This window comes from Calliopsis andreniformis, chromosome 6 (genome assembly GCF_051401765.1).
Source record: "Calliopsis andreniformis isolate RMS-2024a chromosome 6, iyCalAndr_principal, whole genome shotgun sequence".
In the NCBI taxonomy this organism is placed as follows: Eukaryota; Metazoa; Arthropoda; class Insecta; order Hymenoptera; family Andrenidae; genus Calliopsis; species Calliopsis andreniformis.
In genome coordinates this window covers 561,694-589,680 of record NC_135067.1, presented here as the reverse complement: position 1 = coordinate 589,680, position 27,987 = coordinate 561,694, and the positions used below count along the sequence as shown (strand labels likewise).

The window sequence follows — 27,987 nt, the reverse complement described above, 5'->3', positions numbered from 1 at the left end:
TTTTGCTGTTTTATCGATAACCCAGCCGAAAGCAATACTGTGGTATGGTTTTACGGCCTGACATTTATCGTCCTTGTATGAGAACATTTTGAACTGGGAAGGGGTAGGTTTTCGATAGAAAAAAGTACAACGCAACGCAATCAACTCGCGATTTCGTTCAAAACACTCTCTAAATTACATAAAAATGCTTAAATTTCTATAGCTGTCAATGGTAGATTTTTGCTCTACTTTATAACACTCGTATTACTAAATATCAGTAGAATTTCGTTAAGTCGCGAATTGACTGCGCTGCGTTGAACTTTTTTCTTTCGAATGAACCCATTACCAGCTTAAAATCATCTCATATAAGGACGAAAAGTGTCAGGCCGTAAACCCCTGTTTTTGCCTAATTTTGTCAGTAATGTTGCCGCTCTGACATATCTGATCGTACTCCCTTAAATCTTCATTTCGAAATGTCACGTGACTACCGTACCCCCTTAAGACGAATTTTTTGAAAATGTGACAGGTTATTTTGTTTTACAGCCTCATAAATATAATCGCAGTTACGTATATTGTTTTTTACTTCAATTTTGAAGCAATGATATATTGAACAGAAATAGGATTTCTTTATGAAATTATATCGACAGAGCGAAAATCTTATGATATAACAAATTTAGCGAGTCGTATACAATTGATCATTATACATCATCAACACACTGATATTGGCAGGTTCTTCTTCTGCAGTGTTATTCACTGAATGCCGTTAATATTTTATTAGAATATAAATTTATTACATATGTTTAAACTGTACAAAGCATCAGCCTTATAAAAAGTATTTGAACAGAGCCGACTTCGATCTTACAGTTACCTGTACAAATATTAAATTAGTTAATTTCGCCTTTACACACATGATGTTAGAAGAAGAATATACATTTAACATATTAGTAGGATTATACTTTTTTACACAGACTTTCTCCGCATAATATTAAACTTGTTAATAGAAAATAAGCGATATACAGTGGTGCTGGTGTATCGGTCCGAAATTCTCCTGAGTTTACAGCCCGTTTCTATCCCCGGTTCCAATTCTTGGAACTGGTATTCCCGCGTGACACACGGCAAGCCAAGTAGCTCATAACAAGCCTCAATGACCTTGCTATCCCCTATTAAATATCTATGTCTCATTTGCACTCAGTATTTCTCATTCTACTTTCACACCCGCTTCAATGAAAGCGGGCTCAAAAAAGAAAAAAAACATTCGAGTATTCCTAGAACTAGAACCACCCTTAATAATGGTCTAGATATGGTCCTGACCTACGGACCGTTAATCCGGCATCACTGTACCTACTATATGTAAAAACTTTGGTTTTTATTACTTCTCTTTATACATTATAATATTAATTTAAATAGATCATATCCCTAATAAATATCTTATCTGCCTATATTTTACACATTGCACGTATATACATTATTAAAAAGTCTTTTATCATGCGTTTTAAAAGAGTTCTCGTTTCATCTGCTATTAGTATAAAAGGTATGTGTGCTACCTGTGCGACAACCAAACATTTTTATGTCTTTTTCGAAGCATTGTCAAACTGATGTATAAATTGCTCAAGAAAACTTTATATGTTTATTACAGATGTATCATTATCGATGGTGCCTTGAATCAGTCTTATCATCAACTTAGTTTAAGCGTAGTAAGACATCAGTATGTGCACTGTTAAAAAAATATACAGAAACCGAAAGACTGACTAGCATACGAAATACATTAAACACAAAGTATAAACTGTCAGTGCATGGACATTTATGACTATTTATAATACTGGATGTCATCCAGCATATTGTCCGATGAAGATAGAGTTAAACTACGTTCCTCATGCATTCCCTTAGCGTAATTAATTTGTTGCGATACCTACGAAGTATTATAATTAAAAGTATCTATTCAAAAGTTATTATTTCTACATAATAAATTCTACGCTAATATATTACTTACGCGTTTGGCTACTTCTTCATTATCACAACGAACTTTTGGTCTCCTTAGAAGTTCTGGACCATCTATGTTAACAGTCACTGCTGAATCCGACCTAGATATAAGCTCAATATAGTATAATGTTGTACCGTTGCCTTCAACCTTCTGCATTGGTTGGCAATATAGAAGATCTGCCAAGCTAACTTCAGTCACCACCCCCTTGGTACCACCAGAGATAACACGAACTCTTTCATTTGACACGAGTACTCTTAAATTTTCTGTTCCACTACGTAAGCACTCATATGCTACAAATATTTCTGAATAGTTATGATCATTTATTATATAGAGAAATTCTTGACCCTCTGCCTGTTGATGATTGTATGGTGGTAACAGACCAGCAGCACCACTAGCTACACGAGGAGCTCTGTCTCGTTTTGGTATTGTACGATGAGCACTAAAAACAAAACAAATCCATTGTTATTAGTATTATATATAGCAACTAATATCATAATTTAAAGTAGTTGTCCAGGTACAATCATATTAGGAAATTAATTGCATATGGATTCATCATTCAAGATTATTTTGTTTCCTAGGGAATGATGAAACTATTCGATACGTTTGTACGCCTTTCACCTGCCACCCCATCACGAAAGTTATCCGTAGAAATGTGTCCGTACAAAGAAACATTAACACAAAGTGACTTAATAAAAGTGACGATATGGTAACGTTGTTATAGCATCATGTTTTGGAATTTCGCTAAATTGTGTACTATTCTGTTCATACATTAGTTTTTTAAAGAAGTCCTAAATTAATTTTTAGAGATACAGCTAATAGTATCACCAGCGAAATCTCGGTATAGAAATTACATGTTAAATATTGAAACTTTGAAAGCAAATATCTCGGATTTGGTATGGTAACATTTTTTTTAAATTTTAACCAAACGTAGATGACATTTATGTAGACACATCAAAATTTAAAAAAATTCCTAAATAAGTCATTTTGCCGGACAATTACCTTAAGATTTGTATAGACATACCTTCTACTCGTTTCTCGTACAGCAGAGGCAGTTTCTGTAGCGAGATCTAATACTCCTACAACCGGTTTTGTAATTGTTCCAACAACCCCTTTACCAAAACCCGCAAAAAAACCCTAAAATTAGTTGTCATTAGCTTCAAAAATAAATATAAATTTATTCTATTTTGATTACATACTGGAAAGCCTTCATTCGTAACTCCATCGTATGTTTGTTTAAAAATACTGGTAGCACCTCCCAATAATCCAAAGACAAAACCTTTTAAACCAGCAACTAAATGATCACTACTTCCTGCAGTATTGGCCCTAATTCTTTGTCTAACTTCTTCATGTCTTTCGTCTAGTATAACGCGACCTAGTCCATCTGACAAAGACTCTGTAACCTTAGCAGCTGAATTTGAAATACCGTGCGTGACATTTTTCACTAATGTTTTCACGCTTCCTTCATAAATCAAACCGGAAACACCTTCTGTGACATCATTCACGAATCCAAGGGGATTACCCAAGAAGTCTACAGATCCTAATATCACTGCAGCTTGCCATTTTAAATCATCTTTATAATGTTTTATAATGGAATGTACTAAAAACTGGGTACTTTCGAACGGATGTTTTTTAATAAAAGGTTCTAATTCAATGGTAGCATCCTCAAATTTGATTAAGGTTAAGCCTAACTGTCTTTTTATTGCTTGTAAATGACGTGGTAGCTTCGTGGTGGTGAGAACGCTTAATTTTATTTGACTAGGGACGATTTTTAGTGCACCAAAATAGTATCGTTTAGCGTGCGCTGCAGAGACCTCAGAAATAAGTCTCTGTGCCTTGAAGTCGTTTTCATCAACTGGCACCTCTAGTCCCGATCTTCCTGCTCCCACAAACGCAGCTAGTTTCAAGATCAACTTTTCTTCGAAGTGTATACAGAGTGGCTTGATGCTCATTATTACGTGTTTATATATCTCTGCATTTTGATTTTTAGATTTTAACTTTTCTGCGACTATATGTATTGCTGGTCTGTGTTCGCTTTCCACGCGAGTAGAACGAGACACGTATAAGACAGATGTACATTGTGCTTCAAATAATTGATTGTCAATTTGTATATCTTCCATGCTTAAATCTAATGTAGTGTTAGTAGGAGTTTGTACAAGTTCTAATGAAATACCAGCTAATCGGGCAAACAACAGCTCTTCAGCTGGTCTTCGTGAAACGATTGATAATCCCAAGCCGGCCGTTAAATTAATTTTTAGTTCTAATTCTTGAGAATTAAAGTTTTCAGCATCTGTATTTATTTGAGTAGGGCGATGGCTCACAGCGATATGCGACCAATCGCGTTCCTCAAGTAGCGCAAAGGTTTTTTTCTGCAAGAAATTATTAATTATCAGAAGACAGACATATTTCACAATTTTAATGTTTACGCATAGATATTTAGATATTTCTTATTTACCCTTTCTTTGACATCCAGTACTTGCAATACTCTTGTCGGTCCATCAGTTGTTACTCTGACAGATAAGAAGCCAGATCCTGGTCTTAATTTTTGTCTTCCTACGCGTTGCTCAATTGGTGGAGGATTGGTGTGAGTTTGAGGACCCAATACGGCTTCGCTCCCTAAAAAAAGTTGATACATGGTTTGTATGTGTTTGCATTATCAAGTGGCTGTATGGAAGACTCCAAGTAAAGAGACACATTTGATATAAAATATTGAGCTTTGTGCATCACTTAATATGTAATAATAAAAAACATTTTGTATCTTACTTTGAGCCTTTAAAATACTTAATGTGCATAGCGCTAATGAAATAAAAAAACAAGCATAAGTGTGTAGCATATAATACTTATACGTAAATTTTTATAAGTAATTGATTGTTCTAATATATTCCGAGAATCTATACGTACACATTTGCCAACGGGCGACCTTGCCGCCTGCAACATTCATTGTCAATTTAAGCTTTACAAATTACAATTATAATAAAATACTTTCGGAAGAAAAACAGAACAGGAAATCATACGCTTTAAATTAATCAAATAGGAATAGAAATGTAACATAATTCTTACATAAATCATTCAAATGAGTAAATTTACTATTTTTACAATTGCTTTATTTATATTTAACAAAACGAATTGTTAACTTCTGTGTAACAGATAGAATAAATAAAAAAATTAACAAAATATTTTAATTATTTGCAATCTCAATTTGCGTGTAGCAGTGATATTACAATAAGCAAATTATACACACAGAAGCTCTATTGAATGAACAAAACAAAACCGTAATGAATTGAAAGATGAAATTTATATGTTGATGTGTCAAAATAATTGGTAAAAATGATCTTCACTAAAAAAACTTATAAAACATAATATATTCTATGTGTCAAACCTTCATACAATCCCATGAATCCGTCTTTAGACTGAACGCACATATTCTTATGCACACAACACAATCGTCCGTCATCAGTAAATCTCCAGGTTTGTGTAGATCTTCTTCTAGGATCAGGTTTTCTCAATGCAAGTGAACAATATGTAAATGGTTGTGGAGCTGTACCAGCAATATCCAGAACTAATACTGTTTCTGGAGTTTTTGAATGCTTATCCCTAGGCGGGCTAGAACCTAATTTATTAAAAAATTGTTTTAAAACAGTTTATGAGAATAAATAAAATCAATGAAACAAATTTCCTTATACCTTCGTGTTGTAATTGACCATCTCCAGTCATCCTCCATAACTGAGATCGAGCTCCATACTGTTTTCTTCGCAAAGCCACCCAACCACCAGGTCCAGCTTCTAAAACTAATCTTTGCGTTTCAACATCTAGTGGATCAAGACCACCCTCTCCTGTCCCAAGATCACAGTCAGTTTTAAAAGTTCCTAGTTACAACAGCCACAATGATTTTAATAATTAAACCTGGTAATACTGATATATTAGCTTTAGATACGGAGGCGAAAAATTACCAGTGAAAGCAATGTAAATGAAATTCTCATAAGTTAGGCCCCTGCCTTCTCCAAGAATATTCAGATCGTATGTAGCTGTAACACCCCCAGGTGCTGTTAAAACTAATCCAGTAGATTGTGTTGGTTCATCCAGGGCATACGGTACTGACGAATGAGGTCTCACAGTCCATTGTAAATTGTCATGTACAGTGACCTGCAAAAATACTCTTCAAAATAATTTCTAATTAATTGAGACAGATGGTTTAGCGAAAGAAAACTATTAATTGTCTGTAGAACACTTGAAAAAATTTAAAAAATGATGAATTTACCTTAAAGGAAAGAAAAACACAATACTGGTATGTGTATGTATAAATATACTGATTGAGATCAGTTTCACCAAATTAACCTGACAGCTTTTTGAGAGAGTCGCCTTGTTTTTATTTATTGAAACAAGTAGTGCTGTAGAAAGTTCAAGTCTTCTAAGCTTCAAGGCTGAATTTAAGTCTTTGAGACTAATATTGTATAAAATTCAGGCTTTCAAAAGTAAAAAGTTGAAGGTTTAAGATTCAGTCTTTGTGGCGGAAATAAATTTTTGTATAAAATGTACCCATTTATACTACTTTTAATATTTTAAGAGACTTTAGTCAAAAAAATTTGTTATTCGTTAAAAAAAAGAAAAGGCATGACGTATCGTACGACTCTCCCTAAACAAACGGTTTAAACTGGTCAAAAATACACAAAATCAAAGGACATTCGGATACTTGGAAGACTTTTTCTTTCACTTCTACGTTTCTTGGAAGTAGACTCATGACGTGACGTAAGCGTCTCCCACTATGGGATAGAAAACTGTCATGATGTGTATATCACGTCACTCGTATTGAATATGTTAAGCTCTCAGAAATCGAGACTTGAAGCTTATTTTAACAAAGCTGAAATTATCAACAAATCGCCATGTTGATCTCATACAAATTTTCCTCTGAAAAGATTGCAAATGCTTCCTGTATGTCTTTCTTTCCTCTAAGCAATTTATTATAAAAAGTAAGAAGCGTGTTTGTTATTATACTTCTATAAGTGATCACCTGATTAACTGTTAAAGCAACTTCTGAGAAGTTATCGACTCTTATGGGTGGTGGCATTGTATCTGCGTCAGTAAATACTATAAAAAACGTGCTTTCTTGGAGTACCACATCTACTCGAAGAAAGTGCATCTTTCCTGTTGCATCTCTGATGTTAATCGTTAGGGAGTAGTTGTCATCTAATCTGATGCCACCCGACCACATGCAGTCTTTAACATTCAAGTTACGGACGCATAATAGTAAATCTTTGTCGAGCCGTGGCCAATGAAACGGCATGTGACACTCGGGCATAGTCCTAATGTATGTTGCTTGAGCGTCTGGATGACTCTGAAAGGAAAATATGCTGGAATTACTAAAAGTAACGAACAATGATAAAAAATGTAAATGTCTACGTACAACCGTCGTAGTAAAACATTTCTGTGCTAATTCCAATGTAAAACTGGACTTATTGTGCAATTGATATCTAGGAGACAGTGTAACTACTGTTGTAGCTCTATACTTTCCTCTTGCTATACGGGTAGCTACACTGATCAAATACACTATGTCAGGTCGGCCATCACGTAAAGATACTCTAAGACGTCGTACCTGAAGAAATGAGAAATTGACGCAATGTATCTCATAAATTTAACAACACAATAACAACAAAACTTTAATACAGACCTGTATACCAGGTTGTAAATGAAAGTGCTGTGACCATTGTGGTATACCCTGAGGATGCACTGCAGTGCCAACTCTCAAAGACAAAGTTCTGCTTGCTTCTTCATCACTAAAAGAGAACAATAACGGTGCTACCATTCGAGCTTTCTCATGTTCTTCGAACTGTCCAGCCGCTTCAGTTCCAACTCCTTCTTGTCGAAATACTAACGGCAGGCCTGTCTTGTTTATAATCCAATACGGCGCGGTAATATTAATTTGTATAGCTGAACCTTTTTCTATATTAACAACTGCATGTAGAAATAATATTCTTTCAGCAGAATCTGTTAATCTGAGACGAGCAGTGAAAGAACTTATATTCGGTAGTAATATCATCTACGAAAAATATAATTGTTTTAAGTACTAACTAAGTATTGGTTAAAGAAGTTCGAATGGAGGAACACGTATTCACCATTCCTACTCCAGGATAACCATCTAGTTGTATTGTTATTTCTAATTGCTCCTCAATATTAACTGTATGTAAATCTGCGCTACTACCCGGTTGAATTCTGCCACTCTCTGTGCCTACTTCGAATAGTAATTCATGTGGTAATAGATTAGTCAAAGTTATTGGCGCCATTATAGTAATCGTATGCGCTGGCAGCATGTGTCCAATATCAGGAGGGTAATTATCTCGCATTATTGCTACGCACATTCTAGAATATAAAAATTTATAAATTCACTAACTTATTTCGCTTAAACAACATGAAAACTTACCTAAATATGTTATTATGATTAACTCTACAGGCAATACGATTTTCTATAACTTCTAGTGGTTTCTTCACTATTGTCCAATCTATCGTTTCCGTACAGAATTGGAATAAATTATTTAAATTTATAGGTTTCAAACACATTTGTACACCAGTATGCGTTAAAGGTACCGATATCGTGGACTGAGCGGGTACTTGAAGAATTCTGTCATTATTAGATAGTGGTAGAGGTGAATCTAAAAAAAGAAAATATTAAGAATGATGAATAAACAATTCACTTTCCATGCATAAGGAAAACCTACATTCAAATTGCTTCAATGATTTCTCCATTTTAATTTCCACTGGATATTTTAATTTGTTAAATATCTGTAAAGCTGATCTAATGGTTACTAATTTTCTAGCTGATCCTTCTAACTCAACTGCAAATACTATTCTAGCCTTGGATGTTAATATCTGAAACTGAAGTCAACCATACAATTACCAAAATAAGTTATGTTATTTAATATACATACAGGATGCTCTAGGAGAAAATTGAATAACTTTACTAACATGTTTGGTAGGTCATTCTGAACTAAAAAGATCATATACACTATCAGACTTGGTTTATGCGTTTCTGGTTTAATTTATAAAAAAAAAAAGAAAAAGAAAAAAAAAGTAACCACTTACTTTTCACGTTGACCTTGTTTACTTGTATGCTTTAAAGAAAGATATTCAAAATGACGACCATCCTGTGTAAATATAAATTTATTCAGCGTTTCTATGAACGTCGAATAATAATGTCGAGAAATAAAGTGAGCATCATAAATAACTAATACCTTGTGCGACACTTGACGTACATATTGAACATTTACTTAAAAAACGAGTGTGAACCAAGATCTGTAGTGTACTGCATAATCTTTTTGATTCAGAAGGAGCCACTAAACATGCAGGTAAATTTATTTGGTTTTCTCCTAGAACACCATGTGTATATATATAATATTAATTTACCGCTGGATTACTAATATTTCCATTTGCATGCCGAAAATATATGCCAACACGGTCCACTGTGACTGGATCTACGGGTCTCCATCCATCTACAAGTACTGTAATTTGATGCCTTCGAACTGTATGTGTAGCATGGTGTCTTAACTTTCCTCTCCCTTCAAAAGTGAATGGAACAGTATCTCCTGGAGTAACTTCAATCCATGTATCGTCTTTTTGAAAAATATTTTTTGTCTTGAAATATTGTTCCATATCTTTAGTGTCATTTGCTGTAGCAATGATAGTTTTGAACCATAATTTACAACCTGTCTCATTTTTCAGCGCGAATGGGATAAAAGGCAATCGACGTCGATATGCCTGTCCATTGCCTGGTGGTTTAGATACATTAACATCTTTAGTAGATATTGAATAGAAGTCTTGCATCCAGTTATTCTTAACTAATTCTATTAGCTCTATTAATGTAGAAGTTATATTGACATTTACAGAATCCTGAGAATCTATAGACATTTGCAATCTCTTTGGATTGAGAGAATTAGTTAATGTTTGTTCCCATTGAATAGTAGTACGCCAAGATTCAATAAATGGTTCCCAACCACTAAGAACTCTGTTATAGTAATCAATAGTGAAAGTGGTAGATATAAGACCAGGTCCTCCATAATCCTGCCTCCAATTAAAATCTAACAATGAAGTTTCCAACAGTGGCACATCAGCATCTCTACAATCATCTATAATGCATATCCTTGCACAAGATGTTTGCAATTCTATAGAATGAAAAACTGATTCGTTTCTTATATTAATATCAGAATTAGGCACTGCATTTTGTGTCAACCATAAAGCTGCTTCATCTAATTGACCATTACAGAGATCCAACGCTGCCCTACAATCAGCATCTATAAATCCTAGAGCCGTTAATTTCTGTATTTGTTTTTCTGTAGGAGTTAGTATTTCATTTGAACGTTGTTTTGCTACTAGAGTTTGTTTGGGAAGAGAACTGAGCATTCTGGAAAACATTGTTACATCGTGGTAACTCAATCTCACACACAATGGCTGCAAGTGTATCTCAAGACATTTATCCTGCGTCAAATCTAAACTAGCTCCCACAGGATCAATTATAGACAATGCAGTTTCCTCTTCTAACCCTAAGATGCAAGAAAATACTTCACAATGCGATAAATTGCAAGAGAGAGGTTTTTCTCCTTCTTGAGGATTAGATCTATATGAAAGAACAGTGGTACTTTTCAAAATAACAGCATTGGTATCACGAACTGAGGTATCTTCCACAATAACCAACTCTGAATCTGTGATATTGATTTTCAATTCAAAGGGTATCATAGCACTATTATTTTCATTTTCATGAGTACTTCCTGTGGTTGTTTGCGCTATTCCAAAAATAGGTTCTGGTTCTGGCGAATTTAGTATCAAGAAATCCCTTACAGCTTCCCACCAATCTAATATGGCAGTTAAGCGCATACTATGTATAAGAATAGTTGTTGCTGCATTGGCTTTGCGTTTCCTATGATGTACTTCAGCTTGTACACGATTCTCGTTGTTGGAATTCTTTGAAGGTTGCAAAATACTTGTGAAAACGTTGGACTGTCTATTAGTAGGCTCATCTTGGAATCGCATATCAGTGATCAATATCTCTTGAGACACCAAATCTATATCCTGCGATCCATCGCTTAATGAATCTAAAGTTAATCTAGATTTTATAAAATTGATACAAGCTAAAGCAGCAATATTATGATTTGGATGTAATTTGACAGTCACGTTCACTAACTCAAGAGTAATGCATGACTTTTTCCAGATTTTTCCTCGATTATCTACGCTAACAATTGAATATTCAACCGTTTGATCCAGGTCTTGCATAAATTGCCGCAAGTCATCTAAATTTTCACCAATATTATAAGAAAGCAATCCTCGAATTAACATGTATTGAGCAGGGTCTAATGCACAATCCATTGTTGATAAAGTTCCATGTATGCTTAAATCTGGAATTTCTCTGCTAATGTACATATCCAAATTTCTTTCAATACGTAGCTTCAAATGGCACATCTCTGTAAGCAAGGATGATCCAAGTTTTTCTATAAAGAAGCCTCCAACAACCAAAGTATCCATGTCTTTGCTTTGATCATCACATTTTACCCTTTTGGCTGCATAAACATCCATATTAACTAGTTCAAGAAACATTATGTCTAGCATACATTTATCTATCTCCTTAGAAACTGCAAACTTATTGTGAGCAGTAAGTTCTCCCAGATCTAACAGTATCAGTTCATTGGATCTAGAACTGACTGGCAATAATATTACAGGTGCACCTGCATGAAGTTCTAATGATAATCTCATACTTCGTTTATTGGTATTTATTATAGCTCCAACACCAGCTCTTAAATTCGCCATGATAGTCCACAATTGTGAAAAGTGGCTAAAAAATGCCTGCAATTCTGCTACAAATCTTTGAGTATGCACATAATGAACTGCAGACATTTCTAATTTTAATTGAGCGTCATAAGGTCGCTTTTCAGAGTCTATATAACTAGAGTACTGAAAATTCAAAGCCTTTCTTCCAGATGACAAAAACCTCTCTCTGTAATATCTCCCATGTGGCGTCAAATCTAATAAAGACATGGATCCCAAGGATCCTGATACCTTTGTTTTTCCATTCACCTTCAAAACATGCATATTAGCATTGGATACATTAGCTTTCGCAATTTCTCTTTCCGACTGTATTAATACTAACGTCAAAGATCGAACATCTACCTCGGTTTCTGATCTCCAAGGTAAATTGTCTGCTTTATCCACCTGATCCATATCTATAGAAGTTTGATGCATAGTAACCTTAGGATTAGTTCCTGAAGGTCCTGCAAAACCGAAAAAGTCAAACACCACTATCCAAGACTCAACGCTTATCACTAAATCCAAGCAATTAAAGTCTACAGTTATACTCTTTCGGTGAAACTGTTCCTTCGTGGACTGATCAGGATCTGGTTCGGTTATCGTGATGCTCATTAATACCAAGTTTTCTTCGCTTGTAGATGCACCCGGTGATGGAGGTGGTGTGTTTGGAGTATCTGCTAATGATACTGGTTTTCTACGCCAATGAGCAGGAATTGTTCCATATAATGTGTCAGTCTCCAGCCTGTCAGGTAGACTTCCTCGTCCAAATTCACTTCTAAATTGCCGTATAAATGCCAAGTCTGGGCAAGACTTAGAAACACTAGCAAGAAGCTTAGCACGAGTTGGCGGTGAGGATTGCATCATACAACGATGTCGTGAACCAACGGGACACAATAAATCTTCCATAAGAAGAGAACGGAGAGATACTTGAATCGTTGATTCATTTTTTTGTAACTTTTCATATTTTGCAACGAAATCTCGCATAGACAATTCAACTAATGGTTGCTCCATGGGACCTTGTCTTAGTTCTACACTTAAAGTGGGTAATTCGAATAGAACTTTAATGGAAAGATCGAACTTCTCGTGCACTTTGTTTATTACTTGTGACTTTTGAACAACTGGCACTGACATCGGCATTGAAAACAATCTATTTATTGTATCTAACAGTTGCTCGTACTGTCCACGAGATAAAGATACTTTTAAGGGAGTCATTACTACTCCATGAACTTGAACTATTGGGTTACTTGAAAATTCATTATCCAAACAGAAACTAGGACTTTGCACTAATGTGTTTTCAATTTCAACTGTAATTTTTAAAACAGTATCATGTAAGATCGGTTTGCCAGATTCCTTGCAAGAATACATTTCTTCTGCTCTCAAAGGCAGATTATTGTGAACTTGAGTAAGATTGGACGATATTTCAAGAGAGTATAAATTCATGTCCCGAACCTCTAAAGTTAACTTGTACTTCGTTCTTGAACTAAGATGAGGCTCGTGTTGCAAAGACATAGTACCAAGATGTGCAACAAACACTTGTCGACTTTGGGATGATCGAGGTATCACCAATACAGGACTATCTAAAACAATATCCAGCGTCAAGTATAAACTCCCTGCATTTTCTACATCTATTGATAGACTTGGCAAGCGTTTATGTGGTGGTATCGTCCAATCTTCTGCATTTACAAGACCAATAGCCATGTCTGTAGCTGCTGCACTAATTTGCCGAGCAAGATTGCTCAAATACTGCTTAAATTCATCGGCACACGACCGTAATTCAGAGAGCAAATGAGGTGCATGGGTATACCATACACTGCCTATACGTATCGTCAAGTCAACCAAAGTTTCTATTCCATCCTGTTGTTGTGTGCTTGACTTAGTACATCGATTTGCCGAAAATCGAAGTGCTTCAAGTTGATTGGATAAATTAGTAAAGTGTTCCAATCGATGTTGAGGTGGATCTACTATGGGATCTCGTCCAACACTAACAACTCGTTGGTGCGTTTTACCAGTTGCTGTCTGATCTAATATTTGTAAACCTCCAAGTGAGCCAGATATCGACGTATTTATTGACAACGTCGCTTGTATGCGTGCATCACACATCGTAGCTGTAGCAATTTTGTGTCCTATTAAATGATTATCGTGCATCACTGCACGTAAAAGTAAAACATTTAATCTATGAAAATCGAAAGTTATCTCTGTTCTAGTTGAAACTTTTGACTCTGTCGTTAAACTTGAAAATGATTCTTGTCGTTCTATAATTCCCGGTCGCATTTTTCGAAATGGAAAAATCCTTCTAAAAAAGCCCATCAATTCAACTATCGTTTCTTGATTAGCAATTATATCTAAATTGTTAAACTGTATGTTAGCAACCCTTAAATTCTCTAGAGTATCATATACCAACGTTAGCTCAACTACGATTAAGGCTTCAGAATCCATCTTGTCTAATTCAATAAATGAGTTATTTCTAGGAGATTGTAAACTCTTCCCTTTAGTCGCTAAGTTAGATAAAGCATTGGTTAATGCAACTGGAGAAGTCAAACGTCTTGGCACTGTAGAATCAGGAGATCCAGGAGACACTGGTGAAACAGGTGACGTCGGTTCCGAGTCTCTTAAACTTCCAGAGATGCTATCCATTCCTACATGTTTGTGACTAGCTACTAGTAACTCAAAGTCAGGCCCAAATTCCTGAAGAGCATCGACAAGGAGTAGACCATGCACCGATAAAGAAATACTAACGTCAGCTGTTCGTTTAGTGAACGCTGCTCTAACTCCAGAGACTTGTAGCTCAGCTACACTGCGACCTCTAGATTGTAATTCGAAGGTCATTTGATCGACTATAAATTGAACCATTATCGCATGACTCAAACATTTATCTGCATTTTCTTCTTTCTTTGGACTTTCGGGTTCTACGTTGACTATGTCTGTTTGGGACATTCCAGTAGTCCGCGAAAAATTTGAAAGCAAACTGTACATCAGTCTGATTGCTTCAACTTTTTGCTCGTTGACGTGTACGACTAATCTTGGCAAATTTCCCGATACCGTCACAGACGGAAAATTTGGATCCGAAGTGGTGAACACTCGCCGTTCTATTTGCAATGATATATTGAAACGTTCCAAAACATGTAAGCTGGACATGCCTCTAGTTCGTACGTGTTTCCAATTATCTTTTACCTTTCCTACCAAAATTTGCAAATCGATCAAATCAATGGAGTAATGATCATACAATTTTTGATGTAACGCTGCCTCTGATATAGCTTGGAAATCTTGAACAGAACCATTCTCTTGACTACCAGGTGGAGTTGAGCAAGGCGTTTCAAATCTTTCATCTTCCTCGTCGTCGCTATTGATTTCTGAACCTGGTTTCATAATAACTTCATTACTTTGTATATTGTTTGATAAATGAAGTTTTCCAAAATCAACGACCACAACTGCTGCATTAGGATCTGTAAAATTTTCTACCAATAATATCTGCGGTGCGGATATATTGAACTGTAAGTCCCACGAAGAACGGTAAACAAAATCTCCTTCTAAAATCTGTTCCCAATTTTTGATAAGTTGTCTTCGTGTTCTACGTTTCATAGCTTGCAATCTTTGATTAGACGATGATCTATGTGGCTTACACATAAAATCTATGAGCCAATATATTACAGCGGGGTTATACACGATATCCAATGACCTTGAATTTACGTGCAAAGAATGATCAGCAGTCAAGTGAAGAGGTCGTTTTTCATAAATCATTTCAAACAGATGTTGTGGCAATTGATTGGTTAATTTTTCCGTTGAACTACGAATACGCGAAGTCGTTGTGTTAACTACTTGAGGTTGCACCAAAATTGGAAAAGTAGAATTTTCGGTGAGATAATCGTGTAAATATAAAGCACCCAAACTGATAGAAAACTTGTGAGATCCAGACCGAGGTCTTGAATCGTAACTCAAATTCACTCGTTCAAATTGTAATTCTATTACTGTTTTCGTAATTTCGGTATTGTCTTTCATTGTGCAAAGAGAAAAAGTGCCTTTCGATAGTGTAAAATTAAACTGCCCAAACACGGTATCACGACGTAATAATGTATCGTCATCTATAGTATCTGCTAAAACATCCAGAAGTTCTCCGTCAAAAGTAGAAGATGTACCCTGAGTGTTTGTGTTTGATGTCTTTGAATACCATCCCCACCATTGTGGAAACCACTGTTCAAGCATGCCACGAGGTTGTGGCACCTCCACATTTGAATTTTGAACAGGTCTTAGTGGCCTAACTTTGTACATTGCTATTTCTCTCAACACCCGAAGTTCATCAAAACTTCGTTCTTGTTCCACTTTTTCTTTCAACTGTTTCATGTCTGGAGGTAAAATACTGGTTGGTGTTCCTGTAAAATTATACTGTCCAGTACCAAAAAGTGATACAAAATGACTTGTGTAAGTGTTAAATAAATACCTAGTAATTTAGTATAACTTTCGACGTACAAGATACATTCTTTGCCCTTTTGAAGCAGATCTTCCCAACATGGTTTAGGTTTCAAAGCTTCCCTACCCAGATGACATCGCACTGCATATTTCCACCATTCTTTAGGTGCTGCAGACACACTAACTGTTGGACGACAACGCCTTTGCCGCTTACGACGATCTATATCTTTCAGACCCTTTATACATTTGACTATTTGTTCATACTGTACCTAATCAAAAAGAGAATTATTCTTGCATATATGAATTATTTGTCATTAGTATAAATGCTTTTCTAAATTGAATTGCTTACGTCTGTAAGACATAAAGGAACATCGTCTAATAGAAGATCTACCACAATTCTTGGTTTATTTGTAGATCTCAATGGTCGTACAGATCTATCCCTTTTAATGTGTGCTCTTGCACTAACAGGTAACAAAATATACATTTTTATTATGTTTTTTGGTTCACTCATAGCAATCTAACAAAAGAATTATCCAAGATAATACTAATTTATCATAAAATTTACATTACATAATTTAGTGAAATAAATATATACAGCTAAATCACCAAGATTGTGAAAACCAACAAACTCATCTGGTTTCAAGTCATTCCAGTAAATAGAAAACCTATCAAGTTCCATAAGCTTAAAGGAAGCATCTGTAAGATTCCATGAAGTAGAACCAGGTATCCAACTAGCATCACAACTTTGAGCAGTTAAAGCTCCTATAGTTACACCAAGCGCAATCCCACTACCTATGGATTAAAATTACTTTCTATACCCGTTATTAACCATAAAACTTCATATACAGTTAAGGCAATTACTTTACCATTTGACAATGTCACCCCATCTTCATATCTTATGTGAACATCCTTAATATTAAGTTGTAAATTTTCAATGATATTTGTTACTAACGAAGTTCCATAATTTACCCATGAACTATAACTGCTAGCATAATAACCAGGATCACGATCTGTATCAGCTCTCCACCTTGCTTCTAAAGCATCTAATCGACTCAATTTATATTCTACATTTGCTTGCTCTTCCGCTTCTTGATCAAACTACAATTTAGAGATAAATACATAAAATTGAAAGATTTAAATGACATTCGATTATAATTTATAATCATACCTCGTCTAAACTTATTGGTCCTGCCACTAAATAAAGTTGTTCTATAACTATAACCCAGGATGCTGTTCTTATTTGACGGACAGGTATTTGTAATCTAACTTTACCAATAAACCCTGCTTTTATTTCAACTGGTAACCCAATATGACGTAATGCTTCCTTCTTTAGTGGCAAATTTTCTAATTCAACTTCCCCTAAAAATATGAACATAACGAAACATAAGTTTCAAATTTTAGAACTATCTCTTGAAAAATGTCATTTTGTATACACTAATAAATAAATGAAATAATAAATGAAGTATATAATAAGATGAGCCTTGAAATAAATTTTAATAAAGTTTAACAAGTTGTCAGAGTATATAAGTATTACGAAGTAATGACAAAAATTTGTATAAAATTACATCATAATCGCAAAGCGATACATGTTGCCAATAAAATATTTTAATGTAAATTCATCTTCAAAATCGTGTAAGTACAGTGAGAAACAAAAACATAACCTTACCCGACAAAGCTATACTTAATTGATCTGTATTCAAGTTTTCAACATATTTCCCAAGATAATTATTCAGCACCCAAGCTACGAGGCCTTCCAGCATTTTTAAAGGTTGAAAAACTCCTTAATGTTTACGAAAATGAATATATATATATATACAAAAGAGGGCATAAATAACCTGATTAGGTTATACTTGTGAAATTTCATTCAAACTCTCGACATTCGCGAATAACAGTATTTAGAGATTGTACTGATGGTACGATACGATTCTTTTCAAGTAAAGGTAGCATTTTTCATGTTTAATTGCTACTGTGTTTGATCGCAAAAACTTCCAAATTCCAAAGTTCTCGTTACACTGGAAATCATATCAACACAACTCATCAATGGCGCACAACACCAAAATACTGAACTATTCCCACACCATCAATGATCTTTAAAACTCAATATGTTTCTTCTATCATTAAATGCAGTTTTTTCTTGTTATTATGTAGATAGTATGAAACTTCTATTTAACTATCAGCTACGTAGATATATCCATTATTGCATTCCAAGATAATGATGAGTTCACAGTTATACAGAACTTACAAAAATTTTAACAAATCCACAAACAATTACTAATTCTTGCAACATACACAATTACTTTCTCATTTCTTTAATTATAAAAACAACTATTAGGTAGTAGCATGGATAATTTAAACGATTCTGGCCGTGCTGACACTCTATCTCTTCCTCTTCTTTAATGGTTCCCGTGTAAGAAAGAGATAGAGTGTTCGGTGCAGTCAGAATCGTTTGAGCTAATGTACATATGTACCTATCTTTTTTTCGTGAAACCTATATTTTGCTATTTTAGAGTGCATTTACTAATGCATTTTTATGAACCAATGAAAAAGCTATTTTTAAAATTTTCATACATCAATCGAAGTATTAATTAGTATCAACGAAACGATTTAAATTAGCATGTTTTATGTATCAGTTGATTGTTTAGCATTCAATATACAAGTTTTATATTTTTCACATTTATATAAAGATGATTATGCCTTAACTAAATGAAAAGACGAGTCGTCTTGAAACGATAATAAAGAACAACCCTGTTGCAATATAAACTTAAAATATTTTATTTTATGCTTTAGATTATTCGAACAAAAATATTACATTTGCTGAAATTTCACTGCTTATTTAAAAAAACTACTTTATTTAAGTTATAGAATGACAATTACTTAAAGTAGCATTTAAAATATTTTTTCTATAAATTTTATCCAGCACTGTCTACGGGTCGGGTACGCAAGAACGATAGTCCACTAATTAGCATTAGATAATTAGAAAAATTTGGAAATATACTATCACTAAAAAATGCACGGTCAAGTCGCTGAATCAACGAAAGAGGGCAATGAATAATTACATATTTAGAATAAATATTTTACGTAACATACATACAAGTCCTTTTTCCATTTATTGTAGTAATCATAGAAACATTTTTGAACAAATTATTTAATATTGTATTGAAAAAACTTTCTGATGGTTAATTGTATAAGCATACCTAATGTAATACTCTTAACATTTTATTTTACATAAATTGCTTTTCTTTCCTTCTTTCACTTTTAGCATTTTATTATGTAAATATAAACACTGCTGCCATTTTGATGCTATTTAAACACCTTCTTTTTAAAGTGTATATTAGAAAATCAATAGTATATATTTATGTGACCAATTATTAATTAAATATAAGTTTCTGTGATTGCAAAAGTTTATTCAGACTTTGATTTTGTGTCTTCCTTATAATGAAGAAACACAAGCGAGAACAAAAATACACCACCCATCATTGAAAACGCACTGACATAATAAGGGAATGCACTTGGTATGAAACGTTCATATTGAGTGTGTTGTAAAGGGCGCACTGACACCTGTGTCGTACTGTACAAATGAGTCAAACCAATTCGAGTGTAATCCACTTTAAATTGATAGACCCCATAAACATCGGGGATTTTGAATCGTGCTTCGTAACTACCGTTTCCTACAGGTTTCATTGTCATGCGGACAAAAGGATCGATTCGAACGAATTCTAATTGTAAGTCATTCGTTTCATAAGGAACCCACTTATCACCTGCCAGTTTCTGAACATCAATTGAGTAAACAACATCATCCATTATGGTATAAGCTGCAGGTGGTTCGGATTCTCCAATTCTATGGTGATGAACTGCAGAAACGCGAATCACACCATTTTCCTTAAAAACCCATTGAGCGATTGCAGTTGCTACCATTACATTTCCAGATTTCTCATATTGCTGTCCACCTAGAATTATTTTTACTTTATAATAAAGAAGAAAGGCATACATTTTGGAAAAGAATTTTCTTCTTCTTACCTTGAGCTTTCTGCATAGAGCTGGTGAAAGCTTCATCACTAAAGAAGTATAATGAACCAGAGAACACAACTCGAGCATTGTTTCTAGCCTGAAGAGCTGAAATTAGTAGTGTGTTCTTCCCAACTGCATGAGGATATTCTTTTATAGTGTTCTGTGGATTATATGAATAGGCTGAACTAGATGCTGTTAGTAGACGCAAAATTAAAGGATTATCTGCATCAGCAATGAGCCCAGTGCCTTGATAAAGTAAAGGTGGTACATCTTTACTTCCAACAATAACAGGAGCATCTATTAAGTTAGATGAGTCTGCAACTATCTTAGTATGATATCCATTATCAGAAACATCATAATTTAGGTGATCGATAACTGCAGAACCTTCTTCGTCAATTTCAAAACCACATTCAGATGCTAGTTCATGCAATGCATCTCCAGACTGAGAGGAACCAGCGACTAAAACATTACCACCACCGTCAATGAAATCAGTTATTGCTTCAATGCTCAATGCTCCACCAAATTCTTCTACCGATGGAGCAAATATTATCAAATGTTCATATAAATATTCCCCATATTTGGAAAGCTGTAAGTTGGCATCATCTGCTAACTTATATGTTAATGTGTATCCACTATCTGTAACAAAATACAATTTAAATAATAGTTAAGTTGTTTATAAAAAAGAACTTTTTACATTATAGAATTTAACAAAGAGAAATATAAAAATGAAAAGGATTAAAATGAAAGAATAATAATCTATGGTTTATAATAATTGTGAATAACTAATATTGATACAGAAGAGTCAGAGTATTATCATACTTTAATGGTATGCAACTATACTAAATAATAAAATCAAACATATACAAAATTATCTATTTGTAACTAATATATACCTGAAATCAAATTGCAGATATTCATTAATAAAATCTTTGCTATAAGAAAAACAAAAGATCTAGTACTCCAAATGTCATTTAAAAATCACTATTATTTGTATTTCATTTTGATTTTCATAATTTAAGAACATTTGTTTTTGTTATGATATTTCAAGTTTACTAAAACTAAAAGTAATTCGTACAATTATGCAAAAACAATATTATTAGAACCTTTAGAGAAAAATAAAATTCGTAGTGGCTATTAGTATTAATAAATAATTATTGATATATATTTTTTAAAAAGTAGTCGAGTGTTTACTTACCATGTAACGTCTTAAAAAATATAGAATGAGTTTCCCTTATTGCTAAATTGTCAAGTAAAACGAGTATAGGTCCGCCGGCATTTGCAATACTGATTGCCGCAAATAAATAAAGGAACTTATTCGTAAATTTCATGATGCACTATAAGCAATAGCCACTTGCCACGAGACACCGGTCTACCTACACAATGCTATGCTTTAGACCACATATATATATCAAATTTATGTATATATACGTAATCAAACGGAAGTGACATGTTCCAGTCCAGTTAACTTCAACCATAGATGAAGTATGCGATAGATCTATCCAGTGTTGTAAGATTTGAGGATTTCCTACCGTAGCGTCATCAGCCGTAGAGTAAGGAATCTCAGCTTAGGATAGTTCCACTTTCAGGATGTTCAATTTAATTGGAAATCCTCAAATCCAGCGCTCCTATCGGCCAGAAGTGGAAATACAAATCTTATCCCATTCTAGATACCTCTTAAACGCTGGTTATTGTCTATTATGGAACTGTCAATTCTGTAACCTAAATAAGTGTGAACAAATCGATACCTTGCTAATAATTATTAGCATTGTCAGCACACAAAATTTTTAGTTGTAAAATGTTTGTAAACTATTTGCTTGGTTTAATTTAAATATTTCACTCCATGTCATCGAAAGAATATGAATGTAACGAAAATTGATTATACACTGCACAAGAGTCGTGTGCGTAGATAGTTAATAATTGTTTGAATATAGTAATATGGCGTAATAATTTAATGATTCGTAACATAGGAATGAGATGATGAAACACCATATTCCTTAATCGTAAATTGTGAAGGATACAAGGATAAATTACCCAACCTGTTACATCAAGAAACTTGTAAATTTATTCTCTTGTATACTTTAGTTTTTTGTAACAAATCTTTTACATCAGGTATCTTCCCTTAGACATAGAAGTTGACTCTTGTTACTCTTGTATTTAAATGTGAAGACAAAATTTTGGTTTTCAGTTATAGACTAATATGTAAATGAAACTTTATGTTAAAGAACTTGGAGAACATAGTTTTTAATAAATTATCATTTTTATTAAAAAATGTATAAACTGAAGAACAACACGATTCTGTGACTGGCTATTCTACTGTAATCAGTTTAATAAGTTACACTCAATCCATTATACGTACCATTGAGGCAAAACATCAAATTGACACATTATTTAGTTCCAGAGAGACTCTTACCTCTCATTCCATATTATTATCTGAACTCTCCATTATCGTCTTTAATGATCTCCCTTTGTGGAATCTCAAATTTTATAACAAATAGATCCAAAATAATAAAATTTGTAGGTGCATGGACGTTAAAGAGCAAGCCAACTGGTTATGGTCAGACATGGTCGCGTTTATTTGGCAAAGACATGGAGGGAAGGGAAGGTGACAGTAGCATATCGTTCCATACTAAACACACTGGTTTGGAATTGCTCCTATGACCAGAGGACAGAATTCCTTCGAGCTTGTCTCTTCGTCTTTCTCCAATGTGTACAGTAATGTTGCGGACGAGAGCCGCTCTCGAGTCTGGTCGCGACTCTCGTCCGCGACTGGTAGTCGATTCGGCTTCCTTTGCTCTCGGTCGCCGAGATAATTGGTACACGACCGGAGAAGCAAAAAAAAGGGTCTCGCTCGAGCTCGATGCCCGAAATCAATGACGTCAGAAAAGACAAGGATAGCATTAGGGATTTAATAGGAAAAATTGAAGTTCCTTATTTGCAAACAGATTTTCACGCAAGTAACACCAATCGATTCCTTGTGCTCTCCCGATAAAAATGATATCAAATACGACATGATTCCTATTATTTATAATAAAGATATTTAAATAATAAAGGTTGGAACCCTGCGACGGTTACGGAGAATCGTCAAAGTTACTTTTCTATCAGTTCTTTACGAGCTAAAAATGACATAAACAGAATTTATGTATATTATATTTAATCGATGTCGGAAAGAAGATATTAAAAATAAAAAAATAAAAATTTCTAAACATTTAAAACGGAACTTATATACACACTTTTTGTATTACGCTTTCATTTTCTTAATAATTTCAGTCATTAAATAATTAAACACAAAAATATGAGGGAATAATAGGGAGTCAGCCCTACAACGAGAGCCGCGCTCGTCGAATCGACTACCACTCGCGGACGAGAGTTGCGCTCGGGTCTAGTCGTGCCTTAGAATCGACTACCATTCACGGACGACAGCAGCGCTCGGGAATGGTCTTGCTTAAAATTGACTACCACTCACGGACGAGAGTCGCGCCCGGGTCTGTTTACGAGCATGACCTTTCGTTCTACAAACCAAGTTTTATATATCTTTGTTAAAAATAATCGGAATCATGTCGTGTTTGACATCATTTTAATCGGGAGAGCACAAGGAATCGATTGGTGTTACTTGCGTGAAAATCCGTTTGCGAATAAGAAACTTCAATTTTTCCTATTTAAATCCCTAATGCTATCGTTGTTTTTTATGACGTCCTTGTTCTCGGGCGTCGAGCTCGAACGCGATGGTTCCAAGAATTGGTTTCTCGGCGGCACGTATCAAACGAGGTAGTGGGGATAAACCACGGCTTTCGTCCGTGTAGACGAAACGGCTCTCGTCCGCAACATTACTGTAGTCCCTCTCCAATCTGTAGTCCTCTTTCTATATACAGACGAGGGTACGTTAGTGTTTTCACCTGACCATTTCAATTGATGATTGCGAAGGAAAAGTCGGGATGGAAGACGAGAATGAGTGGAGGTATAGGCCAATGGTTCAAATTGTATTTTTGTATGCCAACATTTATCCTTTGTATACATTAGACAGACCTCCAACTTTCCCTTCAATTTTCTCTTTCAATAACCAATGACCTCATCCTGTACTCATCCTATTATTTGAATCTCGACCTCATTAACTCGCCCTTTACTAAACTCGGAAGCTAAAAGATACTCCCCATTTTTTCATTTTCCGATTCTATATCATCTGCACCGGTTTCCTCTAGGAAGATAGACCTTTACAAACAATAACGTGACTTTGTACAAAAATGTATTCTGAATAAACTATAATTAGTTCTACGGAATACAACAGAATAGATAACCTAAGTCTAGTAGTATTAATACTGGTATTACAAGTAGAACTATGGTACTAGAAAAAGTGACCGTAAAGAAACCTATGATGTATCAGTATCCAGTTCTCTTTCGACTCCTTAGTTTCGGTACTCTCACAACTCACAACATGGTCACAGTTTTGCGAGAGAAATACAAAACCGTCAGTCGTTTTGGATCTCCAGTTATTTTTCTACGCGACATATATTAAACCCCAAAATGAATTTATGATCTAAAAATAAAAATATAGAATAACAATTTTTTGTTTGCTATTTCGATTTTGAGAAAACTAACAAGAGAACTACCCGAAGTATAAATCTTCGAATTTTATGAAACTTCGCAGGTTTGTAGAGTAGTTAAAAATATTAGACATGTACTTTTTGTTATCTGCTATTATCCATGTTAAATGAACGAAAACCACATTCAATATTAACGATGAACATATTTTGTCTATAATGGATACAAGATACAAGAAAGAACTTATACCAGTTTGGGTTTTAAAAAATGTTTATTCACAAAGTACTGCTCTTAACGGGGCAGACTTCTTCGGCGCCTACTGGCGCCTACTCCGAATCGATCGAAGCGCTGTTGCGAAGAAACGGGCATTAGTGAAAACATATAATTTATACATGAGACTGTAGCGGATAAAATGCAAGGATATATTAACTCTGGGCGTCGTATTGCGTAGCCACGTGTTCTCTATATATATTTCTTGTTCCAACTACAATATATATATTCTATGTCTTAAATCTTAAACTCTAAACTTAATCTAGAACGTAAACCTACTAACTTATGCTATAGCTATCTCTAGTGACAACATTTTACCGGTAGAATACCGCTACAAGACATTTGATAATGTGGCATCTAGCGTTATCTTATTGAATTACAAATGAGAAGTGCGAAGATATAATTGCCAAATCGCACCGTAGGAAAGTTCTGTCACGCTGTTGCCACATCAACTATAATTTTATCTATCAGTAAATCTCTACTGAATACGTCTCGAGTCGATATTTTGCTTCGTACGGAATATAGAAAAGGACGGTGTGAGTGAGAAAGAAAGAATATCACGAATAAAACAATACATATGTGCCCATAATTATGAAAATGGCCTAAGTCAATTCGAACTTTAAAAACAACATTTTCGTATGAGATTCATACAATATTTTCATTAATCAAGACTAATAAAATTCAAAATTACAATGTTACATAATATAGAAATATTTTCTAATTTATTCAAATGTAATCCTATTAATATCCCAAAATAAGAAATATACGATTTAGACCACTTTCATAATTATGGGCATATATATATATACTAATGCGTGAAATCGTAAAACTTATATATATAGAATAAATAATTTATTAAATTCATACTATTCATTCATTCGTTCGTAGTTTTTAACCCTTTAAGGGTTAAATTTAGAAGCAAAAAAACGAAATTGTTATGTTTATTATTTTTTATTTAAAAATAAATATATTGTTATAACAGCCCCTCCCCTCCCTTAATTAGAATTATTTAAAATAAAAATTGAAAACAAAAAAAATTAAAAGCTACCACGAGATTCGAACCTGGCACCTGTAGATTGTGCCTAATTCTCACACAACTAAGGTACTTTTGTATAAAATTAGTGGATTAAACTATAATTTATGGAACAATTTCAATTGTTTGTTTATAGTAAATAATAACTATTGAAGACTAATGATTTGTAAACCACCTTTACTTGCTACATTTTCATCGATGCAAGGGTCACTCACACTGAACTTCTCGTACTGTTTGCAACGAGTGCAAGACGTTGCGAGTATTCATTAGCAATGTTATTATTTATACATTTAGTGAACAATAAACAACATGTGTCATAATATAATGACAAAAATATTATAGGGATATATGTTTTTCATAAAACCACTCGTTTCAGCGCCCAATTTCGCACAAAATGTAGTCTAACTAGGAATGTTATTATTTTGTTTATAACGTAAAAATTTAAAATTCTATTTTAACCGTATTTTGTGTTTTGGTTCATAGTATTTGCATACAAATTTGCAAAACGATCGATCAGTATATAATCAGTGAAAACAACGACAATATACTATGTTTTAATATATGTTTTAAATAAATTGATATTTCTAAAACCTGTTTACATAGGTGGATTCGTCGTTCAAAGATACACAATCGCCCAATTTATACCATTTTGCTACACGCACTAGTTTTGGAGATATTAAACGAAATATGTTTTCCACCCCCAATTTTGAGGGTGGTTTCCACACCCTTTACATGAATTAGAACCAGTAAAAAAAATACGTGTCGAATATTTTCAGCTATTCTACAATCCTCCAAAGTTTCATAAAAATCGGAGATTTTCACCTCGCGATATTCCCTTAGTAACAATCAAAATCCGACTGGAGCTGAATTCGTTCGAATTTTCCTGATGGGCAGAATTGTAATATGTACTGTTGTGTGACAAAACTTCAAGGCGCGAAGTTCAAATTGAATGTAATAGAGAAGTCGTCAAAGGTGAAGTTGGAATAAGTTTATATGCTTGAAACCAGTTATAAACATTACTCTACAGAATATTTCAGAGTAAAGAATAAATCAATATCTCCTTAGAAACACTTATTTAAACATTCAAATCTCACCTTTTTCCTCTTCTCTAAGGAATTATATCCAGCGTCAAGATGTAAAAGACTCGAAAGCAAGAAGTCGATAAATGCTGACGATAGTTTTAACGAATTGGAGTTTATTAATTATAATATAATTATGTAATTGGTTCCTTGTTACTAAGATACCAAAAATTAACAAACATGTATTAGATTTAGCGAGAAACCATTTTGGTACGCTCTCTTCGCCCCAGTCCGTTGAACGGATAAAACGTGTTTTCTCTTGGTTCAAATATAACAGTTCAGTTTGAGTTTAAAATTGTTTCATTTCTTTACGAACAGAGTGATTTAGCGCTCCACGGGCACAAATCCTTCCCGGGTTCAAATAAAAATCCCTGAAGGCCACGAAACAGTACATACATATATGTGGCAACAGAGTGACCAAACTTTCAATACGTTTTGACAACTAAGCCTTTCTTGCGTCTGTATTCGTGTATTTGATAAATACGCCATTCAGTTGGCAAATTCTAGATTACAATTATCGACTGATCTGTATTTTCATCGATGCTGATGGTAATATGACCAAATTGATTGAGATATACCATCAACACTTCTAACGGCAAATCGTTGAACTATTTTTCTGTCAAAACGGATGCACAACAAAAACTACACTTTACGCCTTCGAGAAGTGTTAAATTGAGGAAAATCGCATTTTCACGATATTATGCTAATTCAAGGAAGGTCTGGTATGCTATGAGTGAAAAAACCATTAAATCGTGAGATATTTGCAAAAATGTCACTTCGGCAGCCATCTTGCTAGTTTGCAACAGCGTCTGTTTCATGCTTACAGTTTGTAATTTTACAGCTTTCTCAACGTATAATGTTTATTGGAATTTAAATGAACCAGACCACCCTGTAGTGAAGTCTACCCGTAGGTTCTG

The 27,987-nt window shown here is 34.3% G+C and overlaps 2 protein-coding genes across 3 annotated transcripts; both read right to left on the bottom strand.

Annotated features, from left to right (window-relative positions):
* Positions 1-659: 659 nt before the first annotated feature.
* Vps13d (vacuolar protein sorting 13D) lies at positions 660-17,905 on the bottom strand. Its single transcript, XM_076380532.1, has 22 exons — positions 17,811-17,905; positions 17,313-17,503; positions 17,011-17,242; positions 16,740-16,936; positions 16,494-16,661; positions 16,176-16,413; positions 9,353-16,107; positions 8,668-8,824; positions 8,373-8,601; positions 8,068-8,311; positions 7,623-7,991; positions 7,359-7,547; positions 6,966-7,289; positions 5,908-6,100; positions 5,641-5,823; positions 5,337-5,567; positions 4,859-4,885; positions 4,413-4,573; positions 3,157-4,326; positions 2,982-3,094; positions 1,970-2,399; positions 660-1,888 (listed from the first exon to the last, which is right to left on the bottom strand). The coding sequence occupies exons 1-22, from the start codon at positions 17,902-17,904 to the stop codon at positions 1,787-1,789; spliced, it is 11,997 nt and encodes a 3,998-aa protein (XP_076236647.1). The 5' UTR covers position 17,905; the 3' UTR covers positions 660-1,786.
* A 987-nt stretch (positions 17,906-18,892) lies between these two features.
* On the bottom strand, positions 18,893-21,698 carry Ost48 (dolichyl-diphosphooligosaccharide--protein glycosyltransferase non-catalytic subunit Ost48). Of its 2 annotated transcripts, XM_076380861.1 has the most exons (4): positions 21,682-21,698; positions 21,348-21,521; positions 20,162-20,788; positions 18,893-20,091 (listed from the first exon to the last, which is right to left on the bottom strand). In XM_076380861.1, the coding sequence occupies exons 2-4, from the start codon at positions 21,478-21,480 to the stop codon at positions 19,547-19,549; spliced, it is 1,305 nt and encodes a 434-aa protein (XP_076236976.1). In that variant the 5' UTR covers positions 21,481-21,521; positions 21,682-21,698; the 3' UTR covers positions 18,893-19,546. The 2 variants fall into 2 exon arrangements, with proteins under 2 accessions (XP_076236976.1, XP_076236975.1); XM_076380860.1 differs by lacking the exon at positions 21,682-21,698 and having other exon boundaries at positions 21,348-21,623.
* Between the last annotated feature and the right edge of the window lie 6,289 nt (positions 21,699-27,987).